The sequence below is a fragment of the Callionymus lyra genome, chromosome 18 (genome assembly GCF_982586985.1).
Source record: "Callionymus lyra chromosome 18, fCalLyr1.hap1.1, whole genome shotgun sequence".
Classification (NCBI taxonomy): domain Eukaryota; kingdom Metazoa; phylum Chordata; class Actinopteri; order Syngnathiformes; family Callionymidae; genus Callionymus; species Callionymus lyra.
Genome location: NC_141835.1, coordinates 11,313,768 through 11,339,660, shown reverse-complemented (window position 1 = coordinate 11,339,660; position 25,893 = coordinate 11,313,768). Strand labels below are relative to the sequence as shown.

General features: G+C 38.8%; 1 protein-coding gene across 3 annotated transcripts; it reads right to left on the bottom strand.

Moving 5' to 3' along the window:
* Positions 1–10,831: 10,831 nt before the first annotated feature.
* On the bottom strand, positions 10,832–24,314 carry letm1 (leucine zipper-EF-hand containing transmembrane protein 1). 3 transcript variants are annotated; one of them, XM_087779456.1, is made up of 15 exons: positions 24,017–24,314; positions 20,533–20,590; positions 19,937–20,426; positions 18,024–18,167; positions 17,783–17,920; positions 17,484–17,687; positions 17,288–17,407; positions 16,877–17,008; positions 16,639–16,797; positions 16,414–16,530; positions 15,788–15,922; positions 15,123–15,316; positions 14,148–14,180; positions 12,910–13,066; positions 10,832–12,838 (listed from the first exon to the last, which is right to left on the bottom strand). In XM_087779456.1, exons 1-15 carry the CDS (start codon positions 24,099–24,101, stop codon positions 12,686–12,688), a joined length of 2,319 nt encoding a protein of 772 aa, XP_087635582.1. In that variant the 5' UTR covers positions 24,102–24,314; the 3' UTR covers positions 10,832–12,685. The 3 variants fall into 3 exon arrangements, with proteins under 3 accessions (XP_087635582.1, XP_087635583.1, XP_087635584.1); XM_087779457.1 differs by lacking the exon at positions 14,148–14,180; XM_087779458.1 differs by lacking the exon at positions 14,148–14,180 and having other exon boundaries at positions 12,910–13,048.
* Positions 24,315–25,893: the final 1,579 nt, after the last annotated feature.

The following is a 25,893-nucleotide window of genomic DNA, read 5'->3' as shown; positions in this document are numbered from 1 at the left end:
CCCGTGTGAAGTCCCACCGCTATCCAAAGAAGGGTCAATTTGGCCAAAAGAGAGGCGCATTAACGTAAAGTAGGATCACGGTTTATCTCTTTACGTCCATCAACTATACGTGTTACATCCTCACAGTACTTCGCTGGATAACAGCTGCCGGGGCGCAGTTGTGTTTGTCCATATTCATAACTTAAAATATGCGAAAGACTGTGGGGGGTCGAAAACGAGACCCCCCCCCCACTCGACAAGGATGAAAGGTCAGAGGATGGGAAGGTGGAATCGAATGAAGAGAAGCGAACAGGAAATGGAGATTATCTCTAAGAAACGTCCACATTATGTAACCTTATAGGAGCGCATCACGCTTCTGAGTAGTTCCAGGAATTTCACATGGAGGAAAAAACGGCGTTCCTTGTTGGGCCCGTTTGGCAGCTGTCGCCCCACTCGACCCTGCGGTCACTGAGGATCGCAGCCTCCATGAGGCAGGACATTGTTGAGGGGGCACAAGTACAGCAAAATGCAATACCTCAGGAATGTAACATCAAGCCCACGGCCCGTCTGTTGCTGTTCCTGCAATTATCACAATCGCGTGTTCATGGCATATATTTGTACGAGGGATTTACCACGAAAATTCAAAAACTGAATAGGTGGCGTTAAAACAAGTTCCAGTCACTTAAACGGCTACTAAGTATAAACACAATGGCGGTGAAGTCGGCGGGTGTGGGTCGGGTGTTTCGTCCACACTAGGGGAAAAGATTTGAAAACGTGTCTTTTTCAAATATAGTTTAGTCCAGCATGACAGTGACAAATGGGTCGGTTTGGGTCGGCCCCCACGTTCTCCCTATTTGAGCTGACTCTGTCTGGCCAGGGGATGGGATTTGCCGCCCCCACGGCACTGTGGACCTTCAGGAACTGGGTTACACTGACCACTGGACAGACATTACCCTTTTTTAGGGAGTTATCTGCTGCTGCCTTTGGTTTGTGAAGGGGTTTACATTAGGAGGTGGGTTCTGTCTGGCAGTTGGGGTGGAGTCTGGTGCGCCCCTTTGGGTCTGGGTTGCCAGAGGCACTCCCACTTCTCCCGGCATCTTGATGCCCATCGCCTGTGTCTGCAGCTGGGGGACCCTTTTTTGGCGGTGTTCTGCCCATGTGCCATGGTCCGATTGTGTGGTCTGGGCTGGTGGACGATCTGTTCGCTACAGGACTGGTGCTGCTGTCAATTTGTGCCGGTGGTGCAACTGTGCCCAGCCCCGGTCCTGCTAACGCTCATTGGGCCCTTTGGGACGGCAACCCTGCGTAATTATCTAAGTTACTTGTTGGACACCAAGTTTATCTCTAGAGCAGAAGTTCCCTGTACCATCAGGGGACAACACAAGAGCCTGTTAGAGCGGACATCTCTATATATCTCGGACCCTCAAACCCCCTTGTCGCCCAGAAATTCACAACTAATCCTACCCCTGCGGTTCAGCGTCAGCTGTCTGCACCCCCTTCCAGCTGTCTCCCTAATGATATAGCTAATGAGACATCTGGGGGGTCTCTCTCGCCCACTGATACAGTATAAGCTAACATGGTGGGGGATTGCTAAGGATAGTGGTGTTGGGGTGGGGGGTGAGATTTTCCCTTTCTCACATGTCCCTGCACGGCTCTTCACTGCTCTATCAGGACATTTCAACAACTGGCCAGTTTTTGGCCTGCTGCCGCTGAACGATTCCACTGACAGAGATAGAGCCAAGCGTGACGCTAACACCGCTATCAGTGTTATCTGTGAAATCTATTAACGTCGGCGAATCTTGAGAAGACATGCTCCGCGACAGATAAACCCTCTTTCATCCATCAAGTTTATCTGCCAGACAGCGTGTCCTTACTTCGTTTCCCCTTATTTACTTTCAACAAACTAGCTTGTTGTTTGGGTTTTTTGGGGTCTCATTGCCCGGCTGATGTTGATGATTGAGCCATTTTCCCTTCGGAATGAAAACAATTTGACCCGATCACAGGTGTTTATACTTCATTTGTTTCAATGACTGGCAGCACTGCGCGTCTGACTTCATCCGACTCTATTTTACAACATCTACTTATTCTCCAACATCAGACTAGCTACGCTACTTTTTTTGGTTGTTTAAATACAAACGTAAAGCAGCACAATGTAAATCTTTTTTCAAATTATCTGAGTTTAATTGGGGGGTTTTTTTTTAAAAGACTTTGATGCAGCGGAACTTTTTTAGAACCGTCTGACTGGGCGACGCAGCAAAACACCCATGTGACCATCAACTTGATTTACAGATGTGGGTCGGAGACGGCGTCTGAATTCATTTCCATAATGGCTGAAGTACTGAGAGAACATTTTGAAGTTTCCAAGAAGATAAAACATGAAACGAATAATTTAACTTTTGGCAGCTGAGCTTCAACATCGCAATAGCATATTTCTACCACCAGGGTGAGCCAGAAACAAACTATTCAATCTTACATATAGCAGCTTCAACGGACCTTATCTACAGTAAATAGCAAAATAACAAATTAATCAAACTTTTCGGGAACTTGCCTGATTGAAAGACCTTGGCTCTCGCAAGCGTTTGAAATGTTCCACCTGTTATGTCACTTAAAGAAACAATTTAATTTGAATTGCCACAGAGTTATGTAAAACTGAAGGACGGGCGTAAATAATGGTTTTAAAAGAGGAATTATGCTTTTATTCAAACTATAAATTACACTGGCAACGGTTAAAACTACTTTAAAGTGTACAATTAACATTTACAATGACTTTAAAACATGCATTATCAGTGTTTTTTTAAGGTTTTCAATAGGAATGGAAACATATAATATAACTTTATTATTATTATATTATATAACAGACAGTACAAAAAACAAAAAATAAGTAATCTATCTATGAAATCTGTTTTTATAAATGATTATGAACTAAATTGATCATCCATCCATCCATCCATCCATCCATCCATCCATCCATCCATCCATCCATCCATCCATCCATCCATCCATCCATCCATCCATCCATCCATCCATCCATCCATCCATCCATCCATCCATCCATCCATCCATCCATCCATCCATCCATCCATCCATCCATCCATCCATCCATGCATCCATCCATCCATCCATCCATCCATCCATCCATTCCATTCCATCCATCCATCCATCCATCCATCCATCTTTGGGTTTCCAGTTCACCGCAGACGCTGGGTTCATAAAAACCAGAACAAAGTGCAAAAGATGACAAAGTCCAAAAAAAAAAAAAACATAGATCAGAGGAACTAAGGCAAAGAAAAGGATACAAACATTAACATAGAATATTCTTTCACTCCGATCCTGACCTCCATTATTAATCCGACAGATTTCCGTAAACCTTTAATTAAACCTTCATATTTCCACCAGCGCCACACGTGTCTGAATGTATAAATGCAATCATGACTTTCTACTTAGTTCACAACAAACGTTTTGTTCGCTGCCACTAGTTTCCTCCCGGGCTGAACCCCTGAAATAAGAAATTATCTTTCGGGGATTCCTGCTCTGACATTAAGGCGTCCTCATCGTTTCTTTAATTTGTTTCCGGCGACTTTAATTTAAACGGCAGACGCAAAAAAAATATATACAACTCAAAGTTGAAATCCGGTCGTCTCCGGAGAGTTCCAGAAATGTGACACCAGAAGAAGAAGAGAATATGAAGCGTCATGGAGTCGTTCAGATGTTGTTTTTTTTTGTCGCTCGGAGCATCTTCTCTGCCTCTGGTTAAAGAGGAGGATGGTCTCGGGGGAGTCACGAAGCCGACCCAGACAACAGAACACATTACTGCGAGGAGATTGGACTGCCACTAACTTCCACCCCCGGGGGAAGCTGCAGGTGGCGGGTGAATCAGGAAAGGTGGTTCAAATTGATTCTCAGCCGACTATATTCAAGTTTTTGAGTCATATCCCCCCGAAGGATTCTCACTTTAACCTTCCATTTTTCATGCATACCTGACAAATCGGTGTGAAATGGGGACAGAGGGGCTCGCGGTGTATTTTGAAAAATATGAGCGACGACGCAACTCGACGCGATCTATAGTGTGGATTTCCAGCGTCGGGCCGCTGTCCACCGGCTTTGTTTTTTTGGCTGCATAATGAAAATAAATGGCGGCGTTGCTGTTCAGGAGCAGCTCTGGACGCCACCTCATCCATCCCCGTCTGGACAGAATCCATACTTTCCCCTGTCCTAGCAATTACCTGCGCCGTTTTATGTGAGTTCTGAAAGTTTTCAAATTCATCTTCCAGCCTTATTAGGTCCAACTTCTGCCTCGTGGCAAACATGTTGGATGGAAATCAAGGAAAATTTGAAAGTGAGTGAAGGTGGTTTTTTTTATAGCTCCTCACACAACTGGAACCAAAAAGGGATTCTTGAGGGGAATGTTAGTATTCATCATAGCTCATGTCAACTGAAAACATACAGTATTCAAAATACATTTTAATAATTATAAGTATTTTTTACATTTTAAAATCATGTAAAACGAAACAAATTGAGGTTTGGTGTTCCCCAAGGCTCAATCTGTGATCCAATTCAATTTAATTGCATTTTATTTTTTTTATCCTGTAGTTTTTCATTTTTACTGTCCGAAAAAGTGGATTTTCTCCAAAGTAACATAAGCCTTTGACTAAAAAAAAAAAGGGCTTTGACAAAAACATTCTAAAAAGATGTTTATCCTGTTACGGGACGACGGCCATCCCTAGTTTTTCATTACAACCGACCCGTGACGACGGTTGCCGTCGTCGGTGAAAACTGTGGTTCTTCAGCGCCCCGCCATGACCGAGTATTTTGGGAGCGACCGACTTTTGGACACACATCAATACATGAAGGCTGAGTTCAAAAGTAATGAGTGTACAACAAACTGGTCAGCAGAACTTAACTATAGCAGCTAGCAAAGGTAAACTACAGGTCACGGTTTTAAAACTTAGTTTCTTCTTTATTTATCTTATCTTAAGATGAAGTAGATAAAGACTCAAGGAAACAACATTTTTTATGTATTATTTCATTTATTAAAGGCCCAATTAGTATAATATATTATAGTGTTTCTCCTAGTGTTGGAGTTGTGTAACTGCAATATTGCCAATTCTATTTTTCAGATTACTTTATTATTAGCTCAGATTAACTCATTAGTTTTCTAGCTCCCTCAAGCTTAGTAGTTTGCTAGCTTGCTCAAGCTAATTAGATCGCTAGCTCGCTCAAGCTACTTAGTTAGGCTCATTAGCTTGCTAGCTCGCTCAAGCTAATTAGTTTGCTAGCTCCCTCAAGCTCATTAGTTTGCTAGCTCGCTCAAGCTTATTAGCTTGCTAGCCTGCTCAAGCTTATTAGTTTGCTAGCTTGCTCAAGCTCATTAGTTTGCTAGCTCACTCAAGCTTATTAGATTGCTAGTTTGCTCAAGCTCATTAGTTTGCTAGCTCGCTCAAACTTATTAGCTTGCTAGCTCACTCAAGCTTATTAGTTTGTTAGCTCGCTCAAGCTGATTAGCTTACTAGCTCGCTTAAGCTCATTAGCTTGCTCAAGCTTATTAGTTTGCTAGCTCACTCAAGCTAATTTGTTTGCTAGCTCGCTCAAGCTTATTAGTTTGCTAGCTCGCTTAAGCTCATTAGCTAATTAGTTTGCTAGCTCACTCAAGCGTATTAGTTTGCTAGCTCGCTTAAGCTCATTCGCTTGCTCAAGCTTATTAGCCTGAGTAAGCTGATTTATTGCTAGCTTGCTCAAGCTAATTAGCATGCTAGCTCGCTCATTCTAATGACCCAAAGAGACTTGTCTTTATCTTCCCTTCATTCAAGTTTTCAGGGACGTATTTTCACGTCTGCCGCCTGGTTTGGAGCGAATTAGTCTCAGTGGCGCATCAAAGCGACCTCACATTCTTCTCTTTGCTTCTTTTCACTCTTGCTTTTCTTGACTCTGTAATTTCAACCCTTCAAGTCGACGACAACCTCTTTTCTCTTTGGTCAACACGCGCACATTTGTTATTCATTTAGTGCTTTTAAGAAAGATGGAAATATCCTCTCGGCGGCACTTTTGCTCTTCCTTTCTTTTTTCCTTTTTTTTTTTCACCAGCGAGCCGCCACATCTGCGGGGGAGGACGGAGGGAGGAGGACGGAGGGAGGAGGACGGAGGGAGGAGGACGGAGGGAAGAGGACGGAGGGATGAGGACGGAGGGAGGAGGACGGAGGGAGGAGGGAGGTTCTATAAGGGATCCCCATTGAAGTGGCCTCACATCTCGTGATTATCTGGAGAGCAGCTCGAGTGTTTTGAGGATGTGAAGCAGGTAATGAAACTGGGTTTGTTGGAGAGAGAAAAATAAGAAACATCTAATCACACTCGACACGAGGAGCCAAATTACTTTTTAATGCAATTTGCTGCTACATGGTGACCTCATCTTGTTCTTCTCCTCTATATGTGCTCCCTTCTTTATGTGCAGGTGCCACAACACACACACACACATGTATATATATACATATTTTAAATAAAATAGGTTTAAAATCTGGTGATATATATCGTTTAGTTGTTATTAAAATCAGAATAAAAAGGGTTTTTTTTTAATAATTATGTGTAAAATAACTTCTTTATTTGATTTATTTTAATATTTGTAAGAAAAATAAATCATGTTTTTATTGCAATTTGTTGCTACACGTCTACTAGAAAAATATTGAACTAAATAAACGACGTTAATATCGTTTAGTCTCCAAAATAAAAGCTTTATTTTGATTTGTAAGACTCCGTCAGTGACTATTAATCATGGTCGAAAATAAAAAAAAAGTTTAGTATTAATTGAGTCACGTGACCTTCCAAAAATCATATAATATTAAAATGAATCATTCATCATTTAAATGAAGTGTATACAATTAAATAGATTTAATATTTGCATGTTAATTATCAACAAAATAATTACAGTGTTTGTTCATTTGGTGTTGCAATTAAACCTCCGGCCACTAGATGGCAGTAGTCATTAAATCCTCCGCAGCTAAAGGAACAATGAAATCCTGGGAGATCCCAGCTACGACTAAGTACGAGAGGATACAAGGTCACTCGTTTTCAAGCTGATGTGTTAAATTGAGACCTTGGCGATGACTGAGGACACGAGGATACAGTGGACTTTAAATAAACTAAAACTGAAACTGACTCCAGCTGCTTTAAAGCTGATGTTTGGACATATTTTGCTAAAGCAGCAATGAAATCCGGCGATAACTGAGGACGAGAGGATACGGTCACTCGTTTTCAAGCTGATGTGTTAAATTAAGACACTGGTGATGACTGAGGACGAGAGGATACAGTGGACTTCAGCAGGTTTTAAAGCTGATGTTTGGCCTTTTTTTGCTAAATTAACAATGGAATCCGGCGATAATTGAGGACGAGAGGATACGGTCACTCGTTTTCAAGCTGATGCGTTAAATTGAGACCCTGGCCATAATTGAGGGCGAGAGGATACAGTGGACTCCAGCAGCTTTCAAAGCTGATGTTTGGACATCATTTTACTAAAGTATCAGTGGAATCTGGGGATGACTAAGGACGAGAGGATACAGTGGACTCCAGCAGCTTTCAAAGCTGATTTTTGGACATAATTTTACTAAAGTATCAATGGAATCTGGGGATGACTAAGGACGAGAGGATACAGTGGACTCAAGCAGCTTTCAAAGCTGATGTTTGGACATCATTTTGCTAAAGTAACAATGGAATCCCGCGATGACTGAGGACGAGAGGATACAGTCACTCGTTTTTAAGCTGATGTGTTAAATTGAGACCCTGGTGATGACTAAGGACCAGAGGATACAGTCGACTCCAGCAGCTTTTAAAGCTGATGTTTGCACATATTTAGCAGATACGACTTCGTGGCCTTGAGTTTGACTCTATTAAGTCACTCACCTGGAAGCATCATGTGCATATAAATCAATATTTGGCCGCGGCTGGTAGTGACTTCACAAGTCGACGGTGTTTCATTATGAAGATTTGCATGCTGGGAGAGAGCTTTTTTTAAAAAGGCGCTCGTGTGGCTCTGACTCGCGGTGATCAGTGGAAGTTTTAATGTTTTCACGCCGCCGTCCTTGAAGCCTCGCTCCACGTCAAGGGCAGCGAGACGGTCGACATCAGCAGGCGAACACGATTAGCGACGTGCGGTCGACGTGCAAGAATGAAGAGGATGTCGGACCGGGAATGTGACGATGATTGACAGGTTTGCTAATGAATCAATTAGAAGACGTTAATTACTTTTTATCAAGTTAAACGTTTTAGAACGACATGCATGGACTTGTTCCATGTATTAACCCCAAAAATATATGTAATAATGTACATTATTTTGTTGACTTTAACTCGTGTTATTTTAGACGGTTATTCAGAAAACTTTTATTGCTGGATTTTTTTGTGTGGTGGTAAAATTATATATAAATAATGAAACACATAAATACAAACAAACAAAAAAATATTAATTTAATTTAATTTTAAAATTTCATGATCCGATGTTTCTGCTTTTCCAAGATAAGAAAATTATCAAAAAATATATAAATAATTGTTCAACTTTAAAGAATTGGACACTGAATGAACATTACTTTTTTTGTTTTTTAGCTGGTGTAGTAGAGCTGAGCAGCCTGGATGTGCATATATACTTCAGTATTGATCGTTTTGACTTAATTCCAATTAAAACAAATAGGAAATAAATAAATAAAACACCCAAAATTGATTTACTAACTTTTTTTGTACAATGTTTAGTCGTGATTTTACTTGAACTCGCTCGTTTTTGTCGTGGTATAAAACTTTATTCGACTTAAAACATGCTATGAATTCTACAGAAAACAATAGAAAGTATATTAAGGTAGTTTTGGACTTGCATTATTCAATTTTTCTCATGTGATTAATTAGGTTTTTTTTGGTTGTTTTTTTTAGCTGATGTGGTAGAACTTGGACTTGTGACACAGCAAGTATAGTTTTGATTTATTTTCAGAAGAAATAAAATCACAAAAAAAAAAAAAACACCCCCTAAATTGATTTCCAACTCCTTCTAACACTGTAAACACGTCAGGAGATGACTTTGTCTCACTCCCTCTTAGTGAACTCAGATGACTAAAGTTGTTGTCGATGCATAAAGAAAATAGTTTTGACCTTTATTCACACCATAAGATATTTTAACAACAGAAAAAAAAAAACAGGTAAAGATCATCTTGTGCTACTTCCTGCTCCAGCTACTGAACTGAGTGAATTTATTTTTTTTACATCCAAAAAAAACAGGATGTATTTAGTATTAGCGCCAACTAATGGACAGTTTTATAAGCTCATGTTTGAGACTCACTTTGATTCATTTTATTTTTCTCTCATGAATATATTATAAATAAAGTTTATGGAGTCAAACGTGTTTTATTGCTTCACAGCTGGAGCGGTTAACGTCTCAGCTTCGATGACGCAGGAGCTGCTGAGATGATCTCAGTCTCCACAGATCTTCTCTTTCAAAAAGTCTCAAGTTTGCCGTTAATTTAATGGATGATCCGCGCGTGGGTTTGCGGCGCCGAAGCGCTGGCCTGCACTGCCCCCTGGTGGTCAAACAAATACTACTACTACTACTACTACTATTTACTAGATTTTTTTATTTAAAATGTAATTTAACTAATTTTGACACAACAAATGATACATTTGTACGACCGACTGTTTGCAGATTACAAACATAAGTAGCAGGAAACACAATGAAGCACGAATTGACTTCATTTTGATTTGAAGAAAAAAAAGGTCATTTTTCTGTGCAAACATGTTCATTCAAAACTGCTTTTCTTCCTCCTGGATACATGAAAACTAGAGTAAAATGTGTAATACTATTGTCCTGCCGGGTTTAATGTCGGTGCCAGATGTCTCTCTGAAGTGCAGCAGAAGAATGTCGTCACAAGAAAAGACATTATACGTTTTATGGAAACAAACTTTGACGTTTTAAGTGAAGGCTTGTGTGGTGAAGATGAAAAGTTGTTTTTTCTATTAAATATATTATGAAGGTGTAAAGGATTGTTAAAACGATACAAATCTTAACATAGAAACAATTTCCCAAAGGAGACCTCCTGAGGGATCAATAAAGTTTTACCTTATGATGTATTATATTCCATGTTAATAATATGTGTGTTCTTTTAAGATCTTTGTGTTTTCCTCCTTTGATATATGCTCTTTGCACTTTGTTCTTTTTAATTTGCACTTTATTCTTGTTCTTGAGTTTGTGAAACTTTGGTAACTTCTATCGTCAGCTGTGAACTGGAAACCTCATTTAATAAAGTCAATCTACTCTAAAGCTCAGAGTTGAAAACATTGACTCTGGCTCCCCCATGTGTCAGGACAGTGTAACTGCGATTTCGAGGAAACTCATTAAAAAAAGAAAATCAATTATATCAAAATGTTACTTAGTTCTGCTTCAACAACAGCGACTACTTGACCAAAAAAAACTATAAGTTTAGTAAATGCTTTACAAATAACCATTACTTACTTACTAAATTAAGATGATTGATTAGGTGTAGTTTTTAAGGTTTGCTTTAAATTATTTGAATTATTATATTGAGATTTTAAAAATCTAATTAAATTTCATAAACATTTTAATCACTATATACTTTTACATATAAATATTTATATGATTATTAAAATATATACATTTTATTTAAGAATTGTGAAGTAAAATCTTATGTTAATATATAAAGGAAAAAAAAAGTTTCCAAAATTTTATAGAAAAAAATTACTGATTTTCTACTTATGTAATATTTGGGGATACAAGTGTATAGATATTTTTAATTGTTATTCAACAACAAAAACAGTATAACAAGCATAGGTTACTCAACATGTTAGTGTAGCAAAGAGAACTCTGACAAACAAGTGTGAATATTGTGATTTATTGTTTTTTTCTTTACATGTGATTCATGTTGTTTTTTAAAAAAAGCGTTACATACATTTGCAATTCAAGTTCAACTGAAATCCTGTCATTTCTTAGTGCACCACTGGAGGAACAAAATAAAAATACTGAGCAAAAATCTCCTCTAAATTCTTCTTAACAATCGACACAATTGTCCAAATAACCTGGATTCTTAATCCAATTGTACTATTGTAATTATAACACAAATAAATCAGCTGCGATTTTTGTTAAAGCAGCTTAAATTTAAATATATTCTTCAATATATATTTGACTTAAAGTCCTTCTGCTTGATGAAGAATTATTATTATTTTTTTAATTCAGCTCAAGTTCCCTGCAGAAATAAATACGCATCTGCTCTGCAAAAAAAAATCAACAATCAGTCGACACAATAATCAAATAAATATCCTCTCAACCCCTTAACGTTTGTTTTTCGGACGGACCAACGATGGAACATTGAGAAGTTTCGAGAGTCGAGTGCTTGGAGGTGAAACTTGAGATTAAAGCGACATTTATCCGTGGATACGATCTGAACGAGACGAGCGTCAGAAGGAGGAAGTTGCCGTGAGAAGCTTCACGGGTGAAGGAGATGAACTCGATCGAGTGGATCGCGATCAATTAAATAATCGATCAGAGTCATGTTTAGAAGAACAGATTAAGACTTTTAATCTGCCCGCTTCAGTTAAGGATTCATTTAGCCTTAAATGCTAATGCTAACACAGCGTTAATAAACTCTTTAACACAAATGATATGCAAAATATATATTTTTTTACGACAATGCTCATCTTGTTTTATCCTCCGCTGTGACCTATGACCTCTCGCTCCCCGGCTACAGTGGCAGTGTTGACGTTACTCCGGCCAAGACGGAGTAACCGACACGATCACGTTTAAAAAAAACTCGGAGCTGCCACTGAGTTCTTCAGGTTGATCTGACTTTGATGCCACTGGACACATTTTTTAACTTATTAAAAGATCCGTTTGAATGGTTTTAACGCTAAGAGAATATAATTTAGCCTCCAAAATAAAAGAAAGCTATATTTTGGATTTGTAAGACTCCATCAGTGACCATCACTGTCAAAGATGCGTGTTGTGCTCACGTGTTTCTCTGCCGGTTCCAGTGATGAATCCTGCCGAGGAGAGCGTGACCGAAACACTGCATGCGTCGAGATTACAATCGAAGATAAAACACCTTTTGAACTCCCATCGTTAACTCTGATAAAAAATATAGCAACATCCATTAAACTCTTATCTACAGTCGGGGATAAAACTACTCGCGGAAAGAAAAAAAAAGGCCACTAAACATCCACATGTCGAGCGTCTGGTTCGCTCACGGTGCAGCTTTGGCTTTGAACGAAAAAACTCTAAAGACGTCAGAATGATGATGATTTAAAAAAAAAGAACAGTCTGGCTTTAATGGACAGAGATTCAAGTATGATTCACTGATGTGGAACGACAACGTGTGCGATTGTCGAAGACGGAATGATGGGGATTTCTAACTGTGCAACACGTCCGGAAGACAAGATTGTGCTCCTCGGTGAAAGAACTCAAGTCATGGAAAAAAAAAAAACTGCCGACACGACGTTCATCAGTGGACTTTGGAAAAATAATTACATATCGCTACTTTCATCATCATCATATTCTCCCGTTTATAATAAATATTTAAATAAAATTACAAAACCAAAATACGCGTGTAAATGAGCAGTTCCAGTGGAAGATATTTTGGGGCCTTTCTAAAGGCGAATATTTCGTTTTTTTAAAATTTACAATAGTTGCACGTGGATATACCTCCGCAGGATGGAGTTCGTGGAGAGAAAACGAAAGCTAGTGGTTGAGCGTTGCCGCCTTCTCCTTCTCCGCCTTCTCTTTGGCCTTTTCCTTCTCGATCAGCCTCTCCTCCTTCTGCAGCATCACCATGATGTCGGTCACCTGATTGGTGGAGATGTCGATGTCCTCTTTGTCGATGAGCTCCAGCACCTGCCGGACAAACGAACGGTTTTAAACGGCGTCTCTAAAAAAACGCTGACGCGGGAACAAAAAGAGCGCACCTTGATGACGTCGTCGATGTCGATCTTGCCGTCCTTGTTGTCGTCGAGCGCCTCGGCGATGCTCTGCAGCTTGTGCTCGGGAATGTTCTGGATCTGCCGCATGACGCCGATGAGCTCGTCGATGCTGATGACGTTCTCTCTGAAGGTGTAGAACAGACTGTATACAGGAAATGGTTACCAGGATTGTGCGGAGCGTAAAATGTGGGTGGAGATGTTTTTGGAGACGACGCTGGAAAAATTCGCCGGGGTTTCCCAGATCACTCCAAATCAAATCAAATCAGAATTTTCCCCCGAAAACATACAGTTTTTTGGTTTGATTTACACACTTTTACTAAATCATTCCAATTGTAATCATTACCCCTGCCAAGGAGGTTGTGATTATTCTGTTGATCTGTCTTTTAGCAAAATGACTGACGTGGATAAACATTCTGGAAATGTTTATAAAGGAACTAGAAACATAACATTTTTGTGATTTTGGAGAATAACCATCTGGATCCACTAATCTTTTGCAGTTGCAGCACTCGCTCTACTGACTTTCCTTCCTCACGCCTACTGTTGTTTAAGACGCTTTTGCAACACTACAACAGCCGCATTAAGCGCATTGCTATCAACAATATTTTAAATGCTAAAAAAGGAGAAGATGCAGAGCAAGAATCGAGTAAAAATAACAAATTAAGAAGTTTTGGAAATTTTCAAATCAGTTCATGTTATCACATTTCACTTCTTTAATATACACAACAACAAATGCAGTTTGGGAGGGTGTAAACCAGGGGTGAACAAAATCTGATGGTTTTGAGCTTTAAAGGGAAGCAAGTATAGATATTTTAAAATATTCTGCAACTATTAGGAATAACGCGTTTGGCCCTCTAGTGGAGGAACATGGATATTACATGCACAATTGTCAAACTCAGGCAACAGTATTAACTCTTTTTTTTATTAATGTACTAAATAATATAAATTAAATATTAAGGATTTTCTGTTAAGCAACATTAAATCATTAAACAAACGAAAGTATGTTTTTAAGGTTAAGTTGAATTAATGTAAGATGGAATCAATTGGTTTAAAAAATATATGAAGCAAAGCAATTTAGGCATCATTTGGTTATGAAGCTCATTAAAATCACACCAAAACATGTCTTCAATCAATGATCATCCACTGACTGATCTGAACAGCAGACGAGCAGCCAACTGTGATGCGGCGAAGCAAGCAGATGTTGGGTCAGGCGTGAAACATCTTACCTTGAAGACTCACGATATCTAGACAAGAATAATCTGTAAAATGTTTTCAGGTCGTTAGCGTCACCAATTGATGGATTTGTTGTTTTTTTTGGTTCTGGGGAAAACCTTAAGTTTCTCATTCCTCTCCACCAACATTTTACAAAATAAAAAAAATATGATTTTGATGAAGATGGAAATACTTTGTATAATGAGGATGAAAATGAAATATAAAGCAGAATGCAACAGGAATAAATGCATCTTGACGAACCAGTGCAATGAACACATGAGTGAAATGTAATCATTTAAAGCATGATCTGCTCCCATCACTCGCTCTAGTCACAAAAATACGTTTTTAATCCTGATCTGATGGACGTCTAAATGACAACTTCACATCTAAATAGAGATCTTAAACTTATTTGCTCCTCAAAAGTTAATTACCGTTACCATAAACATGACATTTCCGATTATGATTTATATTCTCTGACTGGTTTGTTTGCAGCTCCTCTTCCAAAAATAGCAGATTTAGCCTCTTCTTTGATCGACTCTTGAAGAGTATGTCGGGGTATTATTAGTAACAAAATAATACCCGTCTTGGGCAACAATATCTGCTTTGATTTATAGATAGTTTTCGATTAGCATTTGATTTTAATGAAGATATACAAGGAAAAAATGTTAGTATAATGTAAAATAAACTTGTCTATTGGATTTAAATACTTGTAATGAATCAATATTGTTAACATGTTTACAGGTCTAACTAAATAAAAATTACATTTGTTTTTGAAACTATTTATAAGAAATTAATATTTAGGAGGAAAAAACAGCTATTTAACGTTATATTCTGTTCAAATCCTCAGTGTTTGACCTCTTAATAGCTTTAAGCTATTGTAAACGGTTCAGGGGATTTATGGCCTTTGCCTCAGAGGGTCAAGAGGTCAGGGAATTTAACCGTTTCCTGAGGGATAAGCAAAGATTCTGGCGCCGACATATAGTTCTTACCCAACAGGTGGAGATCTTCCCGTGTCCGTTTGTCCATCCAGGATGACTTTGTCCTTCTCCAGCTCCAGAATAATCTTGTCGACACGGCCGATCATCCGGTTGACTCTCTTGGATAATCGCTGGCTGGCCTTGGACTCCTCCAGAGCCTTCTCCTTGCCCGTCATGGACAGCTCCTTCTTGATCTCCTCCAGGTCCTTAATTCAAACAAACATATTGTGGCCTTCGTCTTGATCGTGGCTCCGGGGTCTGCTCGTCTTCGTTTCTCTCACCCTCACTATGATCACTATCTCCATCTCTGCCAATCTCAACACAAGTCTTTCTTCTTCCATTTCTCTCTTTTGACTTCTTCCTGTTCCCTCTTTTTCTGCACCTATCATCAGTTTTTCTCCAAGAAAGCTCAGTTTTCTTCTGTATTTATTGTTTTTAACCACATATTCCCTCCATCATTCTTCATCACTCTCTCTTGTGTTACTTATTCCACATATCTTCTTGATTTTTCTACTTCCTGGATGACACTTGCTGAGATCTTTGTGTTTTAATTAGTTTCTTCTCAAGCTCCTGAACAACTCTCTGCTGCTTCCCTTCTCCTTGTCGCTCTGATGTCACGCACACACCGACTCAAGTATCAGCTCATTCCTCGTCAGATTCTGCGACCGGAGACTTGCCTCGTTGTACTCTTGGACGTCGTCCTTCAGCTCCTCCAGCTCTTCCTTCTCCAGCGTCAGGAGTTTCTTCTGCTCCTTCAGCTTCGTGCAGACGTCGCTCAACATGTCGATCTCCTCTTTGGTGATCTCGTCATCCTTTTAAAAGGGATAGAATGAGTTTTTACATTTTTATATTGGAGCTTTACGAGCATGTGAACATGACGAGTAGTAGGATTTGTAACAGGGCGACACAGAAGAGCTACAAGGATGTGTCGCTCTTCCCTGAGAGGATAAACGAGTGGAGAGAAGGGCTGGAAAGTGACTATGAAATATCCTACAGCAAATTCTAAATCTCTACATCAGGTTTCAGGGTTAAAAAGGAAGGGAAAAAGGAAGGTTTGGCTTAAGGGTTCCATCATTGAACCTAACCTGGAAGCACACGAAAGTCTGCCAGTGGTCATACTGTGAGACGCAAAAGAAGAAGAGGCACATAGTATTCAGCAGGATCAACGATAAAACCACATTAAACATTTTTTTAGGGCAAAATAAACTTCAGGATTGTTAAGAAAGTTGCACCAATGTTCATCTTATAGCAGCTGTAGTGGACCACAGTAGATATGACGAAGGAATGTTTAGGATGAAGTCACCTTGGCTGCGTCGATGACGGGGGCCGGGTCCCTTAGGATCTCCTTATCAACAGCGTCTTCCATTGATGCTTGTTGGCCGTGTTTCTTTCTCTCCGCCTCCAGCTCCACCTCTTCCTCCTACAGATAAACAGACCCTTACTAAATCGAAAATCTTCCATGTTTATCGTCACATGTAAAAATTCATGCCGACTCAAAAAACATATACGCAATTATCTGTGCCATTACCCTCGCGGCTTTCTCGGCAGCATCGGAAATCCTCTCCATCTCCCTCTCCTTGTTGTCCTGGCGTATGGCTGCCTCCTCCTGCAGAGTGGTCTCGATTTTGGTCTTGTTGTCCGCTTTTGAGAGCTCCATCTCTGCCGCCATCAGCTGCGCCTCCTTCGTCTGTTTGAATCAGAACGTAGTCGACATTTCAAAACGATGACCGAAGATGCCGCGTGTCCCTACGGAGCCGGTTACATACCACCATCTCGGGCAGGTTCTGCAGGGTGTTCTTCAGCTGGTCGGCGGGGGAGAGAGTGTCCGGCAGGTACATGGCACGAGACAGCAGCAGCAGCGATGTGGGAATCTGCTGAGTGAGATGCAGCTCCAGCCACTATTGAAACGGAAGTAATACACATCAGATTAGATGAACATTTGACTTAAAAATCACTTGAACTTTCATGATCAAATCATGTCATAATAAGCATCTACAGAAATAATAGGAGAAAAGAATAAAATACATCTTAAACAAATACATTTAGACAATTTAAAATCATTTTCAAGACATGATCTTTACAGCAGTATCTAATATGGGTGATCCTTACCAGGAGACACATAATATTTTTATTATTTTCATAGAACTTTTTAGACAAAAACTACAATTTATTCATACCTGGCTGAGTTGCTCTCTCAGTCTGTCCTCCGTCACACCAAGAGATCTCATTCCTCGGACGCGACACGCAGCCTGAACCTCGTTTACATTGAGGGTCTCAACTCCTTCCTCGGCGATCAGCTGACAAAAGGAATAACAGGTTATAACGAATGAAACTAACGAGGGAATAAAAAAAAGTTGGCGACGAGAGCCGAACCTTGTCGTCGGCACGGATGGCCCTGAGCTTCATGATGAGCTGGAAGCGGAGGAAGTTGTTGGTGCCGATGGACTGGAGTTCCAGGAGACGACAGAGCGCCACGAGCTGAGGTCGCGTCAGGTTGTCCAGCGTCAGCTCGTCCTCGAACAGTTTGGAGAAGCGGATAATCTCCTCGTTACTTGGCCGCTCGCCGGAGTCTCTGATCTAAACAAATGGACAAATGCTTGGTTAGAAAAGAGCAAAACAAAAAGGATGCTTTCGTTATAAATATATTTAAATCATCAGTTAAACCAACAAACCTTTTGAAAGAAAGTGGAAAACTCCTCGGTGGCGTCCCCTTGTGGAACTTTATTTCGCAGCGCAATTTCCTCAATTGTGTCTTGCAAGAATTTAGCCATCTCCAGTTTGACCCTGAGCTCCTTTTTCAACCTTTCTTCCTGGAAGAAAAAGACAATGAGGAGAAAATACAAACAATTTTCATCTTTTTGAGCTGAACAATGATGGAAAATCATGTCAACATTTACACGTTACTTTGCGTACCTTCTTCGACTGCGTCTCAAAGGTGGACGGCAGCATGTTTGGGAAAAGCTTCAGAGCCACTGGAAGCAAGAACTCCATAAAGGGGACGATGATAAACACCAGGAAAGGCAGGAGTCGGAAGACGTCTGCACACGTTCTGAGAAACTGTGAACAGAAAAATGTTAATTAAACACATTAATGATTTGAAATGTTGTCGTTTTTCTACCATCACATTATGTCAAAGGTAGCTCAAAAAGTTATCTTGGGGGAAGATATTGCTAAAATGGTTATGGTAAAAAAAATGAAAAAGGCAACAAATAATGCCAAAGAATAACTTAACACTACATACCTCCATTGTTTAAATATTTTCAAATGCATCATTATGCGAGTGAACACTCAGACTGCCAATAACATGCGTGTCCAGCAGGGGTCAGCAAAAACTTTTTTTTTCGGGTTTTCTCTAAATCATCAATATTTCATAAAACATTTTGTGGAGACTCAACATCGCTAATAATAACAATACATTTTGTTTTGCTTCATTCTCTTCTAATCGTGAAACTCAAGCCTACATAAAACAGCCTTAGTTTGCGAGTCCAGTGTTTTATTTTATTTTTTACTTTTTTTGTTTTTATTTTTATTTTATTTTATTCTATTGTATTTTGTTAATAGTGTTAAATTTCTAATTTTGTAAATAATTGTATATTTTTAAGATCTTTTTTATTTTATTTTGTATTATCTCTTTTATTTTTATTTTTTTCCTTGCACTTTATTTTTTTAAACTGCGCTGTTGTAAAAGTGTGTTTCCCCTCTGGGGATGAATAAAGCTTTTCTATTCTTTTCTATTCTTTGATATGTATATCACCCACTCGAGGTCAACAACAAAGTGAGGAGGGGAGGAATCTGGCATGAATAGAATCTGTAATAAAGCGGTAATTCAGGTGAATATGAAAGAAAGGGATTAAGCAGTCAATAGAGTTTAGAGAAGTAATAGAATGTAGATGGGTTTTTAAGGGGTTAGGAGGGGTTAACTGCTTTTCTTAACCAGCATTAAGTGTCCTGTCCTTCGCCAAACACAGTGTTTTTCCACTCTTTAAATCCACGCCATTAACCACGGTAGCTGGACGACACACTTCAGGCCCATCATGAAAGTCTGTCATTGTGTAGCTAAACAAGACATCTTTGGTCAACAGGGATGTTCTTTTAGGTTGACCTCAACTTAGACTATAACCAACACCAGAAATCGAACTATTGCACCCAGAAGTCAAAAGGGGTCACATACAGGTCTAGTATTTGCATTTTTGACTGTATTCTGCTACTGCCTTGTGCCCTTGTGTTGTTGTTTTTACATTTCTAATGTTTAAAGGCCACTTTTCTTACAAGATAAATAACTTTTTCAACTTTCCTTTCATTTCCAAACTTAAAATAATATTGCATTATGCACGTTTTCTGAGCAACAATCAGGTTACAAAATAGGAAGCAACACCCATTTCACTTTCCGTCTCGTTTCGTAACTCAACAAACACCCAAGCTTTGTCTCACTCCTCTCTGCATTTAGCGGCAGATTGCTTACCTAATGCAAGTGCACTGTAACATCACATCCATCGTTGAAAGGCTGCTGACAAGAACATGTAACCCTGTGTCTGTGCAGGTAAAACCTGTTCTGTCTTTTGGCATCTACACTCGGGGCGACTATAATGATTAATTCATGAAGTTCCCTACTTTTAGAAGATGTCTGACTTTCTAAGAAAGTTCACCTTCGAGGTGTTTCAGTCATTAAAAATGTAAAAATATGTGATGAGGATCACTAATGAAAGCTTAAGCACCACCACCAGCAGATTAAATACATGCAGCGTGGAACCTTCTTCAAGGATTAATGTAGAATTAGACACACTTGGTCCAATATTTTATATTATTATTATTATTATTTGTCTCACCTGTCTCCTCTCACGTCGAGAAAGTGCATGACCGTTGAGGACTGTCCACAGCAGCCGCCCGGCGATGATGGTGTCGATCCAGAGTAACTTGAAACCGTGGTAATAGTGCTTGACCTCATCCACCACGCGTTGCCGAATTGTCCGTCTCACAGGCTCGGCATCTAAAGTCGGACTGTACACGGGACCTCCTTCTTCCAGCTTCTTCTTCTTATCCTTTAATATGCGCAGCGATCGCTCCACTTTGGAATCATCCAACGTTCTACACGTGGTGTGTATCCACCGCACGGTCGCCAACTCCTGTTGCTGTCCGGCCCGCCACTGAAGCCCGACGGCGAGTGTGCGGCTGGAAGGGAAGCCTCGCAGCGCCGAAGTGCAGTGTTGCCGCTGTGGTTCTGGGCTCTGGCTGGAACCCACGTAGTCGTCTGACCAGCGGTATGAAGGACCGAATGATGAGGCTTGGGTGAAGCCACCAAGTCTGACACCTTCAAGACTGGAAAGAGAGTTAAAAAACAAACATCACATGAGATATGGTGTTAATGAAACACATAACAGCATGAAAGTGTAGATAGATGGATAAACTTTATTGAATCACTCACATTTGACTGGTGTGTTTGAGCTCTGTGCAGGTAAAGCAGGAGCCATCTTTTAGTTTCGCTGTAAACATAAGACAATACATTAATAACACTGAATATTAACAATCAAAAAGGACAGGATACGTGGTAAGAATAAACATTTTAAAACGCTTCATCTTGTCAACGTCACTCACCTTGTATATTAAATAAAATAGACTGACGCAAAAACTATTTATTTTGTCACTATTTTTTTGCCTATTAGAGACAAGTAACTTATTCTTGTTGTTCTATGTTTTAACCTCCATGATGGCTTATGTTGGCGAGACACTTAAAGGCACCTGTTAAAACAACCTTTAAGGCAACATTAATGTAACACCTTGAAAGTTCAGCATCTTATTTCAGTCTGCACAGGGACATGCACGGCTGTTATCAAACACATGCCAACAAAGAACAGGGGGTTCAACCAAAGAGCAGCCAAAACAAGAATATTCTTCCTGCACCTTAAATGGATAATAAATACAACAAAGTTATTATCTTCATATTCATTTGAACTTTACATAACAGAAATTGGTGGCACTTTCTTCTATCGCATCAATATATTTCTCTGCACTTAAATAGGTTTCAAAATGAATCGTTCTCTAACACCATCTTTGGTCAATTTTGAATAGTCATGCTAGCCCAACCCTATTGGAGGCCTCTGTGGGGCCCCGGCTTACTACACAGGAAGCAGTGAGGTGCAGGATGAAGCTGAATGACAGTGAGAGAGGAGTGGTGAGACTTTCCTCACCAATCACAAGAGATCTGACAGCTTGTTAGCCACACCTCCGCTGTGCTCCTCACGTGACTACCAGGAATAAATCCACTAAGGCCTGGATGAAAGCGACAGCGAAAGGCAACAAGCCCACGGGACAAAGTGTTTACTGGAATAGTACAACTTATTGTCTGCCAATGTCATTCTGTGCCAGGACAGAACGAACGTCCTGGAAGGACCACAGGAAACGGACTATTCATCCGAGCTATACTAGTGGCACCTTGGTCTCACTTTCAGTTTCACACGTTTCCTTCTACATTTTAACCCTGAGAGTCTCTTTTTACTCTATACGACTCTTTTTTCGATCTATATAATGCATATTAACAAGTAGAATGAACAAGAGGACTAGTTAAATCATGACACACCTACATTCGTTTAATTTCTATAAAATGCATTACAATTTATCGCAGCATAATATCAAATATTTTTCATTCTCTGACATTAACCAAAAAAGAAGAGGTTTACATGCGTAGGTTTAAGACATAATTAACCAAAAATACCATCAAAATATTAACTAGCGGTAACTTTAAAAACGTACTGAGATCTACGTGTGAAAATCTAAGACTAAAATTGTGAATGTTCAAACTACCACTGTGTGTGAAAAAGGTTAGTAAAACATGTGTCGCACAAGAATCTGGGGAAAAGACAGAGTAAGGCCATTCATTTAACAGCTGAGCAACTCCCATCACAGACATCTGTCTGTTTAAACAGGAGGTCAGGTGTCATTAAGACACTAAACTACAAAAATCCTGTCGGGTAGGACGTAAATTACACAAGCAAGAAGTGTCAAACTCAAACGATAATCTTGACAAGTCAACAATAAGTATTTTTATTGATTTGAATTGCTTTTATTTACCCCCTTTTCAAGGTTTATATATTATAATAATGACTCACTCAGAGACTGTGATTTCTCACCATGTTTGTGTCTGTGAACCTCTTAAGCTGTACATGGAACGTAAAGAGTAGACGTTCTCAGGCAATGCATTGGACGGCTCCCAATTTCACTTACGTGTTAACTTAGATACAGCTTATCTTAACTACCACTGACCTTTCCACCCAGGCTCGATTGAAACCTGCAGACGGGTCAATGTTCTGATCGCTCACTGATCTGTACTTCAGGACGGCTCAACGTAATTATTTGCAAACTGAACAAGAAATTCCAAATCTTCCCAGACTCTATGATCCAGTTGCAATGCTTTCGAACTACTTCGATAACCATGACATGGAAAAACAAGAACCTACACGGACATACTAGACAATAAACCTTTTTATTGGAATATTTATTATGCTATTTTATATTAACACAGGAAATAAAAAATATATTCTTTTTTTTCTTAACTCCTTGAAATTCTGTGACCACAGTAAAACCATGTAAGTAAACAATTTGATGTGCATTGACATCAATGACAAGCAAGAGCCAGTTAAGGTGAGACTCTTGTGAAGTATTGTTTACTTGAGGAAAGACTAGCAATCCGTCTGTCAGTCTGGACATCCTGCCAAAGATATATGGAGTCAAACCCACACTCCATTAACAGTCTATTTATATGCATGAAAAAGACATTAGAGAAACCTCAAGGTTGGCACATGAAATGTCCATAACTAAAATAATCATAGTTACACAAGATCTACTCTCACCTGCGATGACTTATCAGAAACGTGAAGCGTACTTTAATGATTACCCATCACGTATTGACCCGCTTCATTATTAACTTAGTCTAAAACAATTAAAGCCATTACAACACATCGGGCAAAAAAGCCGTTAGATCTATAGCAGATTTCAAAATTAGACTAACATTGACAGTCAGTTTGTGTTCACAGGTGAAGGTAGAAGTGAAAAATGAATGGTACAATTTAAACATGTGTATGAATGTTTAATTTAAAGTGTCAATGCTGCAACAACTTAAATTCTAAGGGCTTGGAATATAGAGTAAATACATTTAAAAGATAATGCCAACTGAAACAAATAGTTGCTCGGTTGGTGTGTAGATTTTCATTTAATTTTAATTCTTTAATATTATAAAAGACAACAAAACTAGCGTTTAAACTCATGTTTTTTTTTTCAATATTCTGAGGTGAAATAAACATGTGATGAACTCTTATAAATCACAGGAGACATAAACTATGTTGTAGTCAGTGTTTACCATTACAGTTTGCATAACTTTTAACAGTAGTTATATACAACATTGTTTAGTTACAACTCTACAATTACACCTAAATGATGGTTACACAAGCAATACTGTTGTGTCTACAAAATATCATGAACACTGTAACACTAACAATACAACGACTAACCTAAACAAATAAACAAAAGAATCAAGAAGGCACGTGATTATAAGCATGGATTAAAACAATAAAGTCAAATAAATGTGTTACGTTTACATAAACATTCACTGTATATATGTAATGGAAGAGCAGACACCTGCAACCATAGCAACAACACATCGTCATAGACCGCAGTGGGGAAGATGGTGGTGCCCTTAAATAACCCGAGACCCAATTCATTCCAATACAGACCAACCCAGCCTCAGTATTTCTCAAGAAAATTACATAGAAAATGGTTTAAAAAAATGAACGACCTCTGAGTCATTAGTATTGCGTCATTTAAATGAAAGCTAACGCTACTGATGCTAACAGTTAGCCTTATGGCCTCTATATATATAATAGGAAGACAACCATTTTGTTGGAGATTTAGCTCACCTTTGACTTTTCTGATGTCGTTCTTTAGTGTTCGGGAGGTTTTGATCAAAGGTGCTCGAGACCTGGTGAACAGGATTAACGCCATGCGGAGTCCGACACTGAAAACTCGGGAGGGATTAAAGTAACTAGTAGCTAGCAAAAAAGGAGTTAACCCGCTAGAACTAGTTTGAGGTATTTAACGGAACTGTACCGTTAATAAACATTAAAAAAAATGGCGTTTTCCCTTCACGAACGGAACAAGCCACGACTCATATTTATGCCCTTGTCGAGGTTACAGTAAGGAAGGCACCCTTGTGACGCCGGTGACTCGCAACTGGATTCTGACGTCAAGGAACCCGGAAGAGGGGAGGAACCGGTACAAAATAAAAGCATAGACAGGCGAGGTTAACAGAAATAGAAAAACAATGCGTGGTTGAAAGTGTGTAAACTAATAAGTTATCACACAAACTTGTGTTGAAGAGTTGAGTTTAAATGCTCCCTGTTACCTTCTTTATGTTTAAATATATTATTGCAGTGGTGTTCGTTCTGTACACCGGAAGTTGGCTAGCAGGTGTGGAGTATTCAAATGAATCACAAAATAAAATGCAAGATAAAATGAAATGAAATGAATCCCCAATCTGCATTTCTGTTGCGCTTATTTAAGTAAAATATTTTATTTTGAAAGCCCAGTTACAGGAACTTACTGCCCCTTAACGGCTGTTTGGGGTACTGCAAGCTTTTAGCAATACTAAACACAACTAAAAAAATACTAAATACTGTGTATATATTTTGAGGATTATAATAGTCTTGAGGCATAAGGAAGCGTCTTCTTACGATTTAAAAAAAAACATAACTGGATAAAGTTGTGAAGTGAAATCAAACAATTTATAAAGCGATATGTTAAACTTGAATTACATTAAAACATTTATTGTATTTTGTTATACACCCCCACAACAAGAAGGTTGTGATCTGTATCAGCTTTTGGAAATTGCAAGCTTGAAATGAATCTTTATGCTGTGGCTACTGTACAAGTTTTTTTCTGTGTGGAGTTAGAAAGTAAGTAAAAGTTATTTGTAAAGCGCTGGAATATTCTCAAAATGCTTTCGTGAGTTTGCTTTGCGAGTGTGTTTAACTCGCTACAACGCATTTATATATATATATATATATATATATATAGCTATTATGTTTAACTATATAAAATAAATGTAATATTTTTTTTAATGACGTGAATAGTTCACAGAAGTTATATTGTATCTAAATTAGAAATGTTGAGAATGATTTATTTACATTAAGCAGGACAAGTTTATTTTGTATTGTATAATTAATTCAGTTAGTAAGTAAGTAAAGGTTATTTGTAAAGCGCTGGAATATTCTCAAAATGCTTTCGTGAGTTTGCTTTGCGAGTGTGTTTAACTGGCTACAACGTATTTTATACATATATATATATATATATATATATATATATATATATATATATAGCTGTTATGTTTAACTATATAAGATAATTATAATAATATTTTTAATGATGTGAATGTATTCCTTGATTTTCTTGAACTCCTGTTGTGTTATCAGAATTATCTTGCCCTTTAAAGTATATACTTTATTGAATATTGTTTTGATTGTTTAAGCGCTTTGTGACCCTGGTCTAGAAAAGCGCTATACAAATAAAAATGACTTACTTACTTACATCTAAATAAAAAATGTTGAGAATGATTTGTTACATTAGGCAGCACAAGTTTATTTTGTATTGTATAGTTAATTCATAAGGTATTGCAATAAAGCTACAGAATGAAAAATAAACAATATTAAAGCATAACAACAAAAAAACAATTTAAACGCAGTTTTAAAGGACTTTTGTGTGGCATTAAGAGTTAAATAATGTTTGACTTTGAACACAA